The sequence below is a fragment of the Trichomycterus rosablanca genome, chromosome 23 (genome assembly GCF_030014385.1).
Source record: "Trichomycterus rosablanca isolate fTriRos1 chromosome 23, fTriRos1.hap1, whole genome shotgun sequence".
NCBI classification, from domain to species: Eukaryota; Metazoa; Chordata; class Actinopteri; order Siluriformes; family Trichomycteridae; genus Trichomycterus; species Trichomycterus rosablanca.
In genome coordinates this window covers 15,828,714-15,842,100 of record NC_086010.1, presented here as the reverse complement: position 1 = coordinate 15,842,100, position 13,387 = coordinate 15,828,714, and the positions used below count along the sequence as shown (strand labels likewise).

Genomic DNA, 13,387 nt, shown 5'->3' with positions numbered 1-13,387 from the left:
ATATATATTATATTAACATAATTATATATATTATGTTGATATATCTATTCTCAATAAATCAAGTTCATCAAGCAGTCCCGTAAACAAACAAGCTGCTCAAAAGGGTGAAGTAAAACAATACAGACGCAGCTACTGAGCGGCCATACATTCTACGATGTGCCATCTATCTTAAAACATAAGCAGGTGACGTAAAAAAAAAAAACAGGGGCATTGTGGGAGTCAGCACTTTTTGCATAGGGTGAGAATGGAAGGGTAACCATGGGAACGCTAGTATAACGCCAGGGGTTAATGAGCTCCGCAGTGACGTGGGTCGTGAGTCATGAGCCGGTCCATGTGAGACCACCGGATCCCACCCACTCCTGTTTCCACATCACACACACACACACACACACACACACACACACACACACACACACACACACACACACACACACACACACACACAGCCTGAGGCTGAAGACAATACCCTACTTAGAATGCACATGAATATTTTGTAAGCCCCCTTCTTTCCACCCTTCGACTCATTTCGGAAAGGGAGGGGTGCGGGGTAAAGGGGTGAGCGATCTCCTCAGTGACCGGTACAAATCCACGGCCACTGACCTCTGACCTCTGCTTTTCCCCACGTTTGCGGCTGTTACAGCTACACTTATCTCCATCTCCGTTTTCCATGAGATTTCGGTGTCAGACTGTGGGAATTTGTGCCCACTCAGTCAAAAGAGCAATGTTTTGTAGAGGTCAGCTTGGCTTACAATCAATGTTCTAATTCACTCACTGAGCACTTTATTAGGTACACTTGTCTGACATAAACGTTCAAGGGAGGAAGTGTGGACCGAAGATAGGATGAGACACCGTGGATACCAGACGGTCGTCTGGATCACGACTGATGAGTTTCCACTTCCTGTTTGCCGAGTTCTCTTTCTGTTTTACCGGGGTGCCTCAAAGTTTGAATTGTGACATAATGTATACTTGTTGTGTTTATACTGATACCCTCCAAATGTCGCCCCCCCCCCTCCCTCCCCCCACACACAGCCATTCACTCGGAGTGGAATTCCTCTTCCACTCCCACAGAGGTTTTGCTTTTACAGATTCTTCTGGCTCCGGCTTTTCTTTTTTTTCCGCCACCACGTATGCACATCCCAGCTGCTCCGCACACACACACACACACACACACACACACACACACACACACACACTATCTCCGGTTTCTGTTCAGTGTTTTATTTCTTTCAGAACTACATCCAGTCTGTTATTACGCATCCATTCTGTGTCTCAGATCAGACAGAGTGTTGAAGGACTTCATGTAGACAGATAGACAGACAGGCAGACAGACAAACAGACAAAAAGGCAGGCAGGCAGGCAGGCAGGCAGATAGATAGATAGATAGATAGATAGATAGATAGATAGATAGATAGATAGATAGATAGATAGATAGATAGATAGATAGATAGATAGACAGCCACAGACAGATAGACAGACAGATAGATACACAGACAAACTGATAGATAAATAGACAGCTAGATAGATAGACAGACAGCCACAGACAGGTAAATAGACAGATAGATAAAAAGATAGACTGACAGACAGACATACAGATAGATAGATAGATAGATAGATAGATAGATAGATAGATAGATAGATAGATAGATAGATAGATAGATAGATAGATAGACAGCCACAGACAGATAGACAGACAGATAGATACACAGACAAACTGATAGATAAATAGACAGCTAGATAGATAGACAGACAGCCACAGACAGGTAAATAGACAGATAGATAAAAAGATAGACAGACAGACAGACAGACATACAGATAGATAGATACACAGATAGACAGACAGACAGTCATACAGATAGATAGATAGATAGATAGATAGATAGATAGATACACAGATAGACAGACAGACAGATAGATAAGCAGTTCGTTGGCAGGACTGTTGAAGGATTACATAGGGTATAGCGTGTTCTGTCGTACATTGGGTACTCTGTAAAAATCTGCTCCTGGCCTTGTTTGGTTAGCTCTACATGTCTAGGAGGAAGCAGGTGCTAGCCAGGAGCAAATATATATTTAAAACGTTCTCTAAAACCTCCCTGGGCGGAGTCCCGATCCTGCTGTCTGGCTGAAACAGTCAGAAGGTGTCGTGCAAACTGCAGAAGGAATGCGGAAACAAACAAAATAAAGATAAATAAATAAGTAAATAAATAAACTTTGAGGAACCACTCTTCACGCCGGTCTTCTGAACGCAGCACATATAGATTAGATTAATTACGTCGCCCTTGTTATGCCACCGCTAACCATCTCAGTAGCTCGTCTATAAATAAACGCGCTCCACGCTCAGTTACTTCACCGCTGTACGCTGGGTGTGTGCTGTAGATTTAAAGGTAGGCTCGGGTACTCCGCTGGATCACAGGGACGGTAACACGGCTGACGTCTGGGACTCTGTGAGGTGCTTCATCAATCATCTGATGTCTGTCGTTACCGCTCATTAAGCGCCATCTTTACGGGCTAAAGCCTAAAAGCGTACAATTATGATTATGTGGAATGTTAGGGGACTTGCTCAGGGGCCCAACAGTGGCAACTTGACGATGATTCGGCTTGAACCAGTGTCCTTAGGGTTACTAGTCCAGTACCTTAACTGCAATGCTGCCACTGCCTGTAAAGTAATACAATTTGAGCAAGTGAGGGTTAAGGGCCTTGCTCAGGGGCCCAATAGTGGCAACTTGGCGATGGCGGGGCTTCAGAATACTAGTCCAGTACCCTAACTGCTAAGATACCACTGTCCATACCATAGTACATTTAACCAAATTGTGACCAATTGCAATTTGATCAAGTGAGGGTTAGGGGCCTTGCTCAGGGGCCCAACATTGGCAGCTTGGTGACGATTCGACTTGAACCAGCATCCTTAGGATTACTAGTCCAGTACCTTAACTGCAATGCTGCCACTGCCTGTCAAGTAATAAAATTTGAGCAAGTGAGGGCTAGGGGCCTTGCTCAGGGGCCCAATAGTGGCAACTTGGCAATGGTGAAGCTTTAGTATACCAGTCCAGTACCCTAACCGCTAAGCTACCCCTGCCCATAACGTAATACATTTAACCTAATCTTGACCAATTGCAGTTTAAGCAAGTGAGGGTTAGGGGCCTTGCTCAGGGGCCCAACAGTGGCAGCTTGGTGACAACTCGGCTAGAACCAGAAACCTTAACTGCAATGCTACTGCAACTAGTCCAGTACCTTAACTGCAATGCTGCCACTGCCTGTCAAGTATTACAATTTGAGCAAGTGAGGGTTAGGGGCCTTGCTCAGGGGCCCAACAGTGGCAACTTGGCAATGATTCGGTTTAAATCAGCAACCTTAGGGTTAGGGTTAGTCCGGTACGTTAACCTTAACTTATCTAGTTGCACAATGAGACGAGGAAAATAGAGATCGATGTGTGACTAACTTGAAATATACTGGAACTGTATCTGGTTCCAGTCCTACAGCTAATGCACACAGAGATGATAATGGCTAGTGATTGGAGCACTATCAGGGAACCCTACAGAGGCCTAAATATAGCAGGGAATCAAACCCGTCCTCTCCGTAGTCAGGCAGACACAATCAGATCTGACAGCTCATTGTGGAATGATGTAAGAGCTCCTGGCGTTCGGGACGGAGCCGAATGCCCGGCCTGATTTCTACCGAGAGTATTCGAGGCTTAGTGGTGTGTTAGACACAATACAAACTGTCATCTTAAGCTGAACTTCCAAAACCAGAAAGAAAAGAAATCAGACAGAAAGGAGGGGGCAAATACTTTTTAACAGCACTGTATGTATTTTCTAACCCACAGGACCTCACAAGAACCACCCGAATCACACTACTACTAAACATTAACAACAGCAGAACACGGCCGATCAGAGAGTGTACTGGCACAGAATTACCCCCTCTTCCTCCACCCATCTATAAAGGTTATGATTAACTTCTGCGTATCACCCGTCGGTTCCCTATTTCATCCTGACTTGGGTAACAGGAAGTTACACGGTCGGTGTTCTACAGAAACTTTGGTTTCTTTCTATTTTCATGGACGAGTTGTGCGTCTGTGTAACAACAGCCGATTTGCCCTGTTCAGGGTCGTGGCGGGTACGGTTTCACTGGGAAACACTGGGCAAAGGGCAGGCGCCAATCCATCGTAAGACTTCATAGAGTTGTTCATACGACCATGTCGCAATTATTCAACTTCTTTGTAATACTACTGATCTTTACACCTACTGCCAGTCTGTAGGACCTAAAGTTGGGTTACAACATGATTAACTTTTGGGACTGAATAAGAACCGTATTCGTATGAGTGTGTGTATAAATATATATAATATATATATATATATATATATATATATATATATATATATATATATATATATATATATGAGTAATTGTGTCACAGTGTAAGTGTGTGTGTGTAAATACGTGCATTTGAGTATGTGAGTGTATATGTATGTGTGCATTTGAGTATGTGAGTGTATATGTATGTGTGCATTTGAGTATGTGTGTATATGTATGTGTGTGTATGTGCATTTGAGTATGTGAGTGTATATGTATGTGTGCATTTGAGTATGTGAGTGTATATGTATGTGTGCATTTGAGAATGTGAGTGTATATGTATGTGTGTATGTGCATTTGAGTATGTGAGTGTATATGTATGTGTGCATTTGAGTATGTGAGTGTATATGTATGTGTGCATTTGAGTATGTGAGTGTATATGTATGTGTGTGTATGTGTGCATTTGAGTATGTGAGTGTATATGTATGTGTGCATTTGAGTATGTGAGTGTATATGTACGTGTGCATTTGAGTATGTGAGTGTATATGTACGTGTGTGTATGTGCATTTGAGTATGTGAGTGTATATGTACGTGTGCATTTGAGTATGTGAGTGTATATGTATGTGTGTGTATGTGTGCATTTGAGTATGTGAGTGTATATGTATGTGTGCATTTGAGTAGGTGAGTGTATATGTATGTGTGTGTGTGCATTTGAGTATGTGAGTGTATATGTATGTGTGCATTTGAGTATGTGAGTGTATATGTACGTGTGCATTTGAGTATGTGAGTGTATATGTACGTGTGCATTTGAGTATGTGAGTGTATATGTATGTGTGTGTATGTGTGCATTTGAGTATGTGAGTGTATATGTACGTGTGCATTTGAGTATGTGAGTGTATATGTACGTGTGCATTTGAGTATGTGAGTGTATATGTACGTGTGCATTTGAGTATGTGAGTGTATATGTACGTGTGCATTTGAGTATGTGAGTGTATATGTATGTGTGCATTTGAGTATGTGAGTGTATATGTACGTGTGCATTTGAGTATGTGAGTGTATATGTGTGTGTATGTGTGCATTTGAGTATGTGAGTGTATACGTACGTGTGCATTTGAGTATGTGAGTGTATATGTACGTGTGCATTTGAGTATGTGAGTGTACAGTGTATCACAAAAGTGAGTACACCCCTCACATTTCTGCAAATATTTTATTATATCTTTTCATGGGACAACACTATAGACATGAAACTTGGATATAACTTAAGAGTAGTCAGTGTACAGCTTGTATAGCAGTGTAGGTTTACTGTCTTCTGAAAATAACTCAACACACAGCCATTAATGTCTAAATAGCTGGCAACATAAGTGAGTACACCCCACAGTGAACATGTCCAAATTGTGCCCAAATGTGTCGTTGTCCCTCCCTGGTGTCATGTGTCAAGGTCCCAGGTGTAAATGGGGAGCAGGGCTGTTAAATTTTGTGTTTTGGGTACAATTCTCTCATACTGGCCACTGGATATTCAACATGGCACCTCATGGCAAAGAACTCTCTGAGGATGTGAGAAATAGAATTGTTGCTCTCCACAAAGATGGCCTGGGCTATAAGAAGATTGCTAACACCCTGAAACTGAGCTACAGCATGGTGGCCAAGGTCATACAGCGGTTTTCCAGGACAGGTTCCACTCGGAACAGGCTTCGCCAGGGTCGACCAAAGAAGTTGAGTCCACGTGTTCGGCGTCATATCCAGAGGTTGGCTTTAAAAAATAGACACATGAGTGCTGCCAGCATTGCTGCAGAGGTTGAAGACGTGGGAGGTCAGCCTGTCAGTGCTCAGACCATACGCCGCACACTGCATCAACTCGGTCTGCATGGTCGTCATCCCAGAAGGAAGCTGATGCACAAGAAAGCCCGCAAACAGTTTGCTGAAGACAAGCAGTCCAAGAACATGGATTACTGGAATGCCCTGTGGTCTGACGAGACCAAGATAAACTTGTTTGGCTCAGATGGTGTCCAGCATGTGTGGCGGCGCCCTGGTGAGAAGTACCAAGACAACTGTATCTTGCCTAAAGTCAAGCATGGTGGTGGTAGCATCATGGTCTTGGGCTGCATGAGTGTTACTGGCACTGGGGAGCTGCAGTTCATTGAGGGAAACATGAATTCCAACATGTACTGTGACATTCTGAAACAGAGCATGATCCCCTCCCTTTGAAAACTGGGCCTCATGGCAGTTTTCCAACAGGATAACGACCCCAAACACAACCTCCAAGATGACAACTGCCTTGCTGAGGAAGCTGAAGGTAAAGGTGATGGACTAAACCCAATTGAGCACCTGTGGCGCATCCTCAAGGTGTCTAACATCCACCAGCTCCGTGATGTCATCATGGAGGAGTGGAAGAGGATTCCAGTAGCAACCTGTGCAGCTCTGGTGAATTCCATGCCCAGGAGGGTTAAGGCAGTGCTGGATAATAATGGTGGTCACACAAAATATTGACACTTTGGGCACAATTTGGACATGTTCACTGTGGGGTGTACTCACTTATGTTGCCAGCCATTTAGACATTAATGGCTGTGTGTTGAGTTATTTTCAGAAGACAGTAAATCTACACTGCTATACAAGTTGTACACTGACTACTCTAACTTATATCCAAGTTTTATTTCTATAGTGTTGTCCCATGAAAAGATATAATCAAATATTTGCAGAAATGTGAGGGGTGTACTCACTTTTGTGATACACTGTATATGTACGTGTGCATTTGAGTATGTGAGTGTATATGTACGTGTGCATTTGAGTATGTGAGTGTATATGTACGTGTGCATTTGAGTATGTGAGTGTATATATACGTGTGCATTTGAGTATGTGAGTGTATATGTATGTGTGTGTGCATTTGAGTATGTGAGTGTATATGTATGTGTGCATTTGAGTATGTGAGTGTATATGTATGTGTGTGTATGTGTGCATTTGAGTATGTGAGTGTATATTTACGTGTGCATTTGAGTATGTGAGTGTATATGTACGTGTGCATTTGAGTATGTGAGTGTATACGTACGTGTGCATTTGAGTATGTGAGTGTATATGTGTGTGTATGTGTGCATTTGAGTATGTGAGTGTATACGTACGTGTGCATTTGAGTATGTGAGTGTATATGTACGTGTGCATTTGAGTATGTGAGTGTATATGTATGTGTGCATTTGAGTATGTGAGTGTATATGTACGTGTGCATTTGAGTATGTGAGTGTATATGTATGTGTGTATGTGCATTTGAGTATGTGAGTGTATATGTACGTGTGTGTATGTGCATTTGAGTATGTAAGTGTATATGTACGTGTGCATTTGAGTATGTAAGTGTATATGTACGTGTGTGTATGTGCATTTGAGTATGTGAGTGTGTATGAGCATGTGTATGTGTGCATTTGAGTATGTGAGTGTGTATGAGCATGTGTATGTGTGCATTTGAGTATGAGTGTGTATGTGTGTGTGAGCATGTGTATACAGTGGGGCCAAAAAGTATTTAGTCAGCCACTGATTGTGCAAGTTCTCCTACTTAGAAAGATGAGAGAGGTCTGTAATTTTCATCATAGGTACACTTCAACTACGAGAGACAAAATGAGAAAAAAAATCCAGGAAATCACATTGTAGGATTTTTAAAGAATTTATTTGTAAATTATGTTGGAAAATAAGTATTTGGTCAATAACAAAAGTTCAGCTCAATACTTTGTAACATAACCTTTGTTGGCAATGACAGAGGTGAAACGTTTCCTGTAAGTCTTCACCAGGTTTGCACACACTGTAGCTGGTATTTTGGCCCATTCCTCCATGCAGATCTCCTCTAGAGCAGTGATGTTTTGGGGCTGTCGCTGGGCAACACGGACTTTCAACTCCCTCCACAAATTTTCTATGGGGTTGAGGTCTGGAGACTGGCTAGGCCACTCCAGGACCTTGAAATGCTTTTTACGGAGCCACTCCTTCGTTGCCCGAGCGGTGTGTTTGGGATCATTGTCATGCTGGAAGACCCAGCCACGTTCCATCTTCAATGCTCTCACTGATGGAAGGAGGTTTTGGCTTAAAATCTCACGATACATGGCCCCGTTCATTCTTCCCTTAACACGGATCAGTCGTCCTGTCCCCTTTGCAGAAAAACAGCCCCAAAGCATGATGTTTCCACCCCCATGCTTCACAGTAGGTATGGTGTTCTTGGGTTCTTCTTCTTCCTCCAAACACGAGTTGAGTTTTTACCAAAAAGTTCCATTTTGGTTTCATCTGACCACATGATATTCTCCCAATCCTCTTCTGGATCATCCGTATGCTCTCTGGCAAACTTCAGACGGGCCTGGACATGTACTGGCTTAAGCAGGGGGACACGCCTGGCACTGCAGGATTTGAGTCCCTCTCGGCGTAGTGTGTTACTGATGGTAGCCTTTGTTACTTTGGTCCCAGCTCTCTGCAGGTCATTCATCAGGTCCCTCTGTGTAGTTCTGGGATTTTTGCTCACCGTTCTCATGATCATTTTGACCCCACGGGATGAGATCTTGCGTGAGGCCCCAGATCGAGGGAGATTATCAATGGTCTTGTATGTCTTCCATTTTCTTACAATTGCTCCCACAGTTGATTTATTCACACCAACCTGCTTGCCTATTGTAGATTCACTCTTCCCAGCCTGGTGCAGGTTTACAATTTTCCTCCTGGTGTCCTTCGACAGCTCTTTGGTCTTGAGTTGAGTTTGGAGTCTGACTGTTTGAGGCTGTGGACAGGTGTCTTTTATACAGATAACGAGGTCAAACAGGTGCCATTAATACAGGTAACGAGTGGAGGACAGAAGAGCTTCTTAAAGAAGAAGTAACAGGTCTGTGAGAGCCAGAAATCTTGCTTGTTTGTTATTGACCAAATACTTATTTTCCACCATAATTTACAAATAAATTCTTTAAAAATCCTACAATGTGATGTCCTGGATTTTTTTTTCTCATTTTGTCTCTCATAGTTGAAGTGTACCTATGATGAAAATTACAGACCTCTCTCATCTTTCTAAGTAGGAGAACCTGCACAATCAGTGGCTGACTAAATACTTTTTGACCCCACTGTATGTGTGTGTATATGAGTGTGTGCCAGAATCTAAGTGTGTGTAGTGTATGTATGTACAGTATGTCGCCCACTGCAATATAAATAATCCAATGAATCAGAGTCGTGTGAGCATCTCGTGTATTATCCCTCTACCGTATCGCTGACGGGGCTGATACAGGCGTACGCGAGCAGTGTGCTCAATTTAAGAGGATTGCCTTGCTAAGTCCTCACTATGAAGACTGTATGCTAGCCGACTCAGGTACACGTACTGACCAATATAAACCAGATAATGAATAGGAAAATTTAACATGGAAAGATTTCTTTGAATCTTTCGATAATGTCAAGTCCGGTAGACGGTGAAATCCGGAAATTGAGAAAAGTGTGCATCGAGAAACGCTGATCTTAAACTGTTGGACTGTTCTATGTTTTAGCCGTGCCCTTTGACCCATACTTGCTTGTAAACAGCTGAGCCTTTCATGAATGCTTCTTTTATATATAATTACTATAGCATAAAATGCTACGTATGTACTTGTTTATCTGTAAAAAAGTTAAAAAGTGACCTTATCTAACATCGCCCTGATCCCAACTATTTTTTGGAACATATTACATGCACCAAATTAGGACTTATTAGCATATTATTAGCATATATGCTAATATGATTTCAATTAAACACCTGTAGTCTGTACAGCATACAGTACTCTGTACAACAGACTATAGTAAGATGTGGAGGAATTCCAGCGGCCTGCACAGATCCCTGACCTCTGCCCCTTTAAGAACCTTTAGGATGAATTAGAATGCCAACTTCTAGCCTCATATTCCTCCAAATGGGCAAAAGTCTGGTTTGAAAACGGACCGTCCGCCAGGCTCACGTGACCAGCAATCCCTGCACGGACTAGTCAATAATTAAACAAAGATAACGCGTCTAGAATAAGCGTTTAAATAAAGCCGGAAGCTTACTTAGCATCTGGGCTGTGCAAAGCTAGGTGAGAAAGCGAGCAGGAAACTTAGAGCAAAACTGGAGCAAAGCTAACCGCGTGTGTGGTTTAAAATGGCCCAAAAAATTCTACAGAGCATTTTACTATCAGCGTTGAATCTTATTAGCAACAAAAAACTTTTTGGGCATCTGCACCCACCTTGAGGTCATATTAGGCCACAGTGCAGCATGGGGACTCGAGTCCTTGTTTCAAATTACTCGTAAACAACAAGAGTCCCGAGCGTCAGCATGTGCTAACATTAGTTACATGTGACAATTATATACATAGATATATAATTATTATTATTATTATAAATATTCAGCTCTCTAATAACGCTCCGGCCGTCTTAACCCGCAACGTACGCAATGGGTAAATGTTCCAGCCAGCTTCCGGCGCAATGATGAAGCGTCGCTCCCTACTCCCTACACAGTTTGAAGTTCACTTCATTTGAACATTCTCGTCACCTTTGGATTGGAATCTCACTTAAAATGGTGGAACACCCTACGTAGTGCACTTCACAGGAACAACTGGGGTGAATGGGACACTCCTACAAAATTGGCGCTAATGGTTGTAAGTCGCTTTCTGAACCAATCAGACCTTCTGATTGTAATTGTAAGTAAGAAATGCTGTTATTTGTATTTATTCAGTTTGCGTCACACAGACGACGTGACGTGGTAATGAATCGCTTGATTGGCTTTCTAACGAGTTTCTAACGTGTTTTACTTCACACCCGGGAAAAGTTTTAAGCACATTTACAAAATAACGGATTATATTCCTAATGGGACACACGCTTATAAATTTAATAGCATCTGGAAGAACATAAGCTCAGGTAAGCAGTGGTTATGATTTTCTTGCTGTGTTTTGGATTTTGGCCGCTGTGCCGTGATTTATCGCTCGCTTTTGTTTTGCGATGAAAACAAAACGTATCAGTTGAAGTTTTTAACTGGTACCTTCTTGTTACGGAAATTACATTCCTTATTTGTTTATTTCTACGATACATTTCCAATATACGTTTTGTGTTTATTATATTGACTCGTGACTCGACTTAGACTCTAGCCTAAAGACTCGTGACTCGACTCCGACTCCAGCCTAAAGACTCGTGACTCGACTCGGACTCTAGCCTAAAGTCTCGTGACTCGACTCGGACTCCGGCCTAAAGACCCGTGACTCGACTCGGACTCTAGCCTAACGACTCGTGACTCGACTCAGACTCTAGCCTAAAGACTCGACTCGGACTCCAGCCTAAAGACTCGTGACTCGACTCGGACTCTAGCCTAAAGACTCGTGACTCGACTCAAACTCCAGCCTAAAGACTCGTGACTCGACTCGGACTCTAGCCTAACGACTCGTGACTCGACTCAGACTCTAGCCTAAAGACTCGTGACTCGACTCGGACTCTAGCCTAAAGACTCGTGACTCGACTCGGACTCCGGCCTAAAGTCTCGTGACTCGACTCGGACTCCGGCCTAACGACCCGTGACTCGACTCGGACTCCGGCCTAACGACTCGTGACTCGACTCAGACTCTAGCCTAAAGACTCGTGACTCGACTCGGACTCCAGCCTAAAGACCCGTGACTCGACTCGGACTCCGGCCTAACGACTCGTGACTCGACTCGGACTCCGGCCTAACGACCCGTGACTCGACTCGGACTCCGGCCTAACGACCCGTGACTCGACTCGGACTCATATTTTGTGACTTGTGAACATCTCTGCTGTGTAGCCTCTGTAACTGTTCATTCAATTAGGTTAGGCTAAGCTAGGCTAACTTCAGGCAGCACACTAGCAGACCCCAGGAATTATTCCCAGACCCCAAAAGTACAAAATACGCCCCACGTTGTTAATATTTGATGCTGCTTTTTAGAAACATCAATAAGAAATCAAACTGAGCCGGAATATGTTCCAGTGTACCAGTAGGCTAAGCTACAGTATATATCTGAGGTAAAAACAACACTGTGGTTAAGCTATATACAGCCACAGAGGGCGTCTCACAAGAGTTTGAAGTATGTCTGTGGGAACTTGTGCCCATTCAAACAACCCAGCAACGAAGTAATGGATATAAAACTCATCCATGGGCAAGGACCCGGACCGGACCGCCCCAACTGAGGATCAAACCCAGGATCTTATTGCTGTGAGGCGACAGTGCTACCCACTTAGACACTGTGCCACCCTCTAAGTGGGTAAAACATGATGTTAAAAACCTAATAAATTAATAAATCAATCAATAAATAAAGAGACTGACCTCTACCTGTGTGTGTGTTCTTTTAGCTATAACAACAGCCTACTTGTGAGAAGGTGTCTCACAAGAGTTTGAAGTATGTCTGTGGGAACTTGTGCCCATTCAGTCAACCCAGCAACAAAGTAATAGATATAAAACTCATCCATGGGCATGTTGTAGGATGTGTTTAGGAACATGGGTGCAGGGTACATGGGTGCAGGGTACATGGGTACAGGACCAGTCTGATGCCAGGCTGCTTTGATGAGCTGGTAGATAGAGAGTTTGGTTTGCAGCTACACTGTATAACGGGACACAATGCATTCATCCGCTTGTTAAACTGCCATATTGTTTACTGTTTGTCAAAGCAAACAAACATTTCTCTACTCACCCATTTATAAACTTTGCAGCAGCCTCGTGTTCCTCCAGCAGACTGATGGAACCAGTAAGAGAGAAAAAAATGGTAGAAAATGTAGTTTGTAGCTCAGAGATGAAGAACTCCAAACCAGGCTCAGTAAACACACCAAAAAAGCCCTGGTGCAAATGTCTCAGTCGGTTATTAACCGTGCACGGCTGGTGAACATATTCTATACAGAATATATATAGAAATATAAAGATAATAAAAGCGTATAAAAGAGGTTGGAGTAAATAAGGAAGAAGAGGCGATGTGGCGGCTGCTCCGTTACTCTCCTCCTTCACTCTTCACACCCTGCGCCATCGACCTGCAGGCGGCGCTCGCAGCTTCTGTTCGTGAACTCTCGCGAGAAAACGCGTGACGTGACTAAGCTGCACATGTTCGACGGGAGTTGTAGTTTTCGTCATTTCGCCTACAGTAATATACACTTAATATACGGGTGATTC

The 13,387-nt window shown here is 43.2% G+C and overlaps 1 protein-coding gene across 2 annotated transcripts in view; it reads right to left on the bottom strand.

Annotated features, from left to right (window-relative positions):
* sh3kbp1 (SH3-domain kinase binding protein 1) overlaps positions 1-13,186 on the bottom strand; it is a 62,287-nt gene extending 49,101 nt beyond the window's left edge. For both annotated transcript variants that reach the window (XM_062985608.1, XM_062985609.1), the window contains exon 1: positions 12,918-13,186. In XM_062985608.1, coding sequence (XP_062841678.1) covers positions 12,918-12,921 — 4 coding nt within the window. In that variant the 5' untranslated portion in view covers positions 12,922-13,186. The remainder of the gene's footprint in view (positions 1-12,917) is intronic.
* Between the last annotated feature and the right edge of the window lie 201 nt (positions 13,187-13,387).